The sequence below is a fragment of the Bombina bombina genome, chromosome 7, assembly GCF_027579735.1.
Source record: "Bombina bombina isolate aBomBom1 chromosome 7, aBomBom1.pri, whole genome shotgun sequence".
NCBI classification, from domain to species: Eukaryota; Metazoa; Chordata; class Amphibia; order Anura; family Bombinatoridae; genus Bombina; species Bombina bombina.
Window position 1 is genome coordinate 277,076,989 of NC_069505.1, and position 5,167 is coordinate 277,082,155.

The following is a 5,167-nucleotide window of genomic DNA, read 5'->3' on the forward strand; positions in this document are numbered from 1 at the left end:
TGCGGGGGGCCTCGGTTTAGGGGTTAATAGGTAGTTTATGGGTGTTAGTGTACTTTGTAGCACTTTAGTTAAGAGTTTTATGTTACGGCGTTAGCCCATAAAACTCTTAACTACTGACTTTTAAATGCGGTATTAGTCTTGACAGGAGAGGGTGTACCGCTCACTTCTTCCAAGACTTGTAATACCAGCATTAGGCAAATCCCATTAAAAAGATAGGATACCCAATTAACATAGTGTAGTATGTCTAAAATGATACACTTCTAAAATAAAGAGAAATATCTGCACTCACTTGTTTCCACCTCATCCCCTATGAGGTATTTATACAGCTCAATTATATAGATGGTGTCTCCTTAACCCCTTAATGACCACAATGTACCTTGTATGTCACTGGTGGTTAAGGGTTTTTTCAGGACATAATAGCACAAGTCTAGCAAGAACACGCTATTAATGCCCTCGCTCCAGCAGGCTTTGTGGAATAGAGCAGTCTCAACGCTGGTGGCAAGACCGCGCTATAAAACAATCAAGTCCCAAAAAAAGGCCAGTGACATACAGGGTACGTCGCTGGTCCTTAAGGGGGTAAAGCCAGCCGTCAGACATTCTCCAATTTCTCCCAGGATTTCTTTATGTAGTAGTAATGATCCCAGAATAGGCTGCAGTCCATTCACTCCCAATGATTTCAGTAATAGACATACAGCAAGGTGCAGGCTACTCCAGAGAGGTAGGGACTGAGACCTTGCTGTATGTCTGAATGTATAGCTGGCAGATACAAGAGACTGAAATCATTTGGAGTGAATGGACTGCAGCCTATTCTGGGATCATTACTACTACAAAAAGAAATCCTGGGAGAAATTGGAGGACTGAGGGACACCATCTATATAATTGAGCTGTATAAATACCTCATAGTGGATGAGGTGGAATCAAGTGAGTGCAGATATTTCTCTTTATTTTAGAAGTGTATCATTTTAGACATACTACACTAGGAGTGCCTCTCGTGCGCTTGTCTACTCTTACATTTATATATGTATATATATATATATATATTATAATAAAAAATTATAATCCTAATTGGTATTGTCTGTTCCTCCGTCCCCCTTGTATATAGCAGTCAAATCCACTCTCTGCATAGGCTTTCTAAGGACTTTAAAGGGGCTGGACTTCAATATTGTCAAATGACACACACGCTGATTGGATGTTCACTAGAATTGTCATAAAAAAAAAAAAGAGTTCATCCATGTGGGCCGGCATAACATTGTAATAGAACCATTACTATATGCACTAATTTAACCCTTTCACAGATGGATTAAAAACAAAAAAAGGTACACATATATATACCTTTTTAATGGCAAATATTACATTTATGGCATTTGATTTGTTAAGGTTTACCATCACTTTAACTGATACAGCTAATGGCAATTTATTTTAATTATTTTGTAGAGCAGATCACAGGATTACGCAGCAGCAGCATTTTGCAGGGTAATTGCTGGTAAAGACTTTGTTCTCTTTCCCATACACAAAGTAATTGTATTTTTCTCCTTTCCAGTTATATTCCACAAAAGTAAGGGGCAGCCATTCAATTGTTTGTCTCTATGGGAGAGGACAGAAGCTAGAGTTAGTTGAATGAATCTGCTTTAGACAGGTAGGTGGTCATCAAACACTAGTAACCAACATATATAAATGTCCCTGCATGAGTTCAGTGGCTATACTATACCAAAGGAATAAGAAAGCCCACATTATTCAGATAGAGCATGCAATTTTATACAACTTTCTACTTTACTTATAGTATCAATTTGTCTTCATTCTTTGGTATCTTTTGTTGAAAAGCAGGGATTTATGCTGTGTAGTGCTCCAGATGCCTACCTAGCAGGGCCGTCTTTAATATTGATTGGACCCTGGGCAAAAATTTTCTTGGGTCCCCCCACCCCACCCCATGCAATTTTGCTCTCCACCCCAACATCCCAAAAAACAACTAAATCAATTTTTTTTATTATTATTAGCCCAGCGGTGGATCATCCACTGCTGGGCTAATCATTTAAAAAAAAAAATGCAATATGTGAAACTGGACCTAAGCAGTACTAATAAGTAAATAAATATATAAATTCCTCCACTGTGGATTCATTTAATATTCTTTTGAATGTGATTCTGGTATGAGGTTAGCTGGTTAAAGAGATTTAGGGCAGCCAACAGGAGCAAAGCAAGGTAAAGGAGGAAGCATGGAGGTGCAGACAAATATAAGTTTACTGACTGGAACAGCAGAACTACTATGGGAAGCTGTAAAATCTGAGACAGAGAGAAAATAAAAACTATAAAAATAAACCTTACATTAATGTGTGAAGTATCAGCATGACGCTATACATCAGCCACACCAGCACAGGTCGCTTCTTTGCTAGGAACAAGTTCCCTCTCACCCTGAACTAGACAATGCTGCATGGGGAGGGGCGTGTGTGCACTCACTTATTCTTCCCACTGACACCTTTCTACAAAGCACTATTCACCTAACAAACTTTAGTTAGTTGATCTTAGGGCCACAGCAGAAAGAGCAGGGCTAAGGGGACCAGTAGACTGGATGCTGTCTGTCCAAGGCTGCATGGATACAGTGTGAGATGAGTCACACAGCCTCAAGACTGAGGAGAGCAGTGTATGCAGCTGCACAGATGCTCAAATCCTCATGTGCCTGCCGCTCCAGCTTTCTGCTGCATGCGCCTACAGTCAGCCCTACCCAGAAACAATCCCCACCACCAGAGCAGTTACCTGGTAACAGTGGTAACCCCAGTAGGACCTTTTCTGATGCAGTGGGAAATGGCTGGATGCCGAGTTAGGGCTTTGCATTCAGTGCTGCACAGTGCACATCTAAAACAGCACATGGCACTAGCTTGGCATGTCACATGACACCGGCACGGTCTGGCACAGTTTTTAAAAAAAATATAAGCAGAGTACTTTTGACTATGACAGTATTAGGACTGAATGTGTGTGTTCCCCATGTCACATCAGCAGTCTGGTATGAACCATAAAAAAAAAAAAAAAAAAAAAATTTTTTTTTTTTTTTTTTTTAGGACTCTTGGGCCCCTCAACAGAGACTGGGCCCAGGGCAACTGCCCCTTTTGCCCTGTGTTAAAGACGGTCCTGCTACCTAGGTATCTCTTCAACACAAAATATAATGGGAATAAAGAAAATTTGATAATAGAAGAAAACTGGGAACTTTTTTTTTTTTAATTGTTTAAAATATTATGTATATGTAAAAAATTGTCTTAAAGGGATATGAAACTCAAAAATGTGAGTCATACAGAATGTCTGACTCACATTTTTGTGTTTCATATCCCTTTAAGACAATGTTTTACATATACATAATATTTTAAACAATCAAGAACTACATTACAATATATGTACATAACAATATGTTTAACCCCTTAACTGCAACGTACTCTTTACGTTGCTGGTTGTTAAGGGTTTTTGAGGTTATAGCAGCACGGGTCTCGCCACGAGCGTCAGGACCGTGCTTTTATGACCTGGAATTGCACTATCAAAAAAGCAATCCCCATTCAAAGACCAGCAATGTACAGGGCATGTCGCTGGTCATTGGGGGTTAAATGTATTTAACTAGCAAACACTTGCATTGTTTTGCTGGCATTGGACACGCCCCTTCAAAGGCCCCCTTTATAATTAATTTGATCTCCTTTACCCTGGCCAATTAGAGTTACCTGAAGAAGAGGCGTGGCCTTGAAATGCATCATAAGGGGAAAGTCTGGCCAGACTACTGAGTACTACAGAGTTGTTACAGCTGTTTATAGGGCAAGTAGCCAATTTTATATCTCAATTTCCTTTGTTTTAATAACTTGATATTGCAGCAATCCCTGCAATTTGTTTGATACTATAAACAACTCTTATATGAAAATAGAGTGTTTTATTGTTTACATCAATGTTATTTTGTTTCTGTCATATTACTCACAAGTGCTGCTTTTATTTAAAATGTGTTATATTTTGTTTATTATTTAAAACAGCAGCTACATTTGTTTTATATAATATTATTTGTATCACTACAGTTAGTGTAAGTGTAAAGCTTTTAAGGGCAGTGGGGGAAAAACACAATTTTTAGAGGTACTGTAAATAATAACAAAGTATAAGTGGATTACAGTATTATTTTAATTTTAACTAGGCACAGTTAAACATTGTATGGCTAATAATATTTTGAGTTTAATATTCCTTTAAAGGGATAATACAAAAACACAATATTTTTCTTTCATGATTCAGATAGAACATGCAATTTTAAACAACTTCCTTCCAATTTTCTTCTGTTATCCAATTTGCTTTATTCTCTTGGTATCATTTGTTGAAAGGCATATCTAGGTACACTTAGGATCAGCAGTGCACTACTGGGAGCTAGCTGCTGATTTGTGGCTGCATATATATGTCTGTTGTTATTGGCTCACCAGCTAGCCTCCAGCAGTGCATTACTGCTCCTTCAACAAAGGATACCAAGAAAAGAATGTAAATTTGATATTATAAGTAAACTGGAAAGTTAATAAAATTGTATTTAACCATATCTGAAACATGAAAAAAAATTGATTGAGTAAAATACCCTATTTTAAATGCAAAACATATGTTGATGTCCCTTTTACTTCAAGCAATCTGAAATTAAATAAAAACAACTTAAAATGAAAATTAACAGGTTTGAGCTGTAGTCACTACTGATTAACCAACAGCACAGTTATTATATTTTACTCCTAGGAAAACCCACCTGTCTGAGTATGCGACTTGTGGAGGCAAATCGAGAATGGTGTTGCTGCAAAGCATTCTGGGATGCCTGGTTGATGGCACGATCAGGGAAATTTATTATAGGAGGCACCTTGGGTGTGAAAATATTAAAATATAAGTAACAGCCTACATCATGTTTGTCCAGGGGCGTATTTTGGCCTAGGCAAACAAGGCACTTGCTTAGGGCAGCAGATTTTTGGGGGGACAGCACTCACTAAACCCACACATACACGCACACTGCACTACATACACACTCACACTACACACACACACTCACCATATATATACACATATACACATACGCACTAGAACAAAAACATTTACGTTACACCCTTACCAAAAAATATTATGTCCAAAAAAGGTCTAAAACCTGTGTGTGTATGTATATGTGTGTGTATGTATATGTGTGTGTGTGTGT

General features: G+C 38.1%; 1 protein-coding gene across 1 annotated transcript in view; it reads right to left on the minus strand.

Moving 5' to 3' along the window:
- Nucleotides 1-1,317: 1,317 nt before the first annotated feature.
- The window catches only part of LOC128666291 (protein SSUH2 homolog), a 35,532-nt gene continuing 31,682 nt past the window's right edge, over nucleotides 1,318-5,167 (minus strand). The window contains exons 12-13 of the mRNA XM_053720780.1: nucleotides 4,733-4,840; nucleotides 1,318-1,584 (exon numbers count right to left, since the gene is read on the minus strand). Of these exons, the coding sequence (XP_053576755.1) occupies nucleotides 1,441-1,584; nucleotides 4,733-4,840 (252 nt within the window). The 3' untranslated portion in view covers nucleotides 1,318-1,440. The remainder of the gene's footprint in view (nucleotides 1,585-4,732; nucleotides 4,841-5,167) is intronic.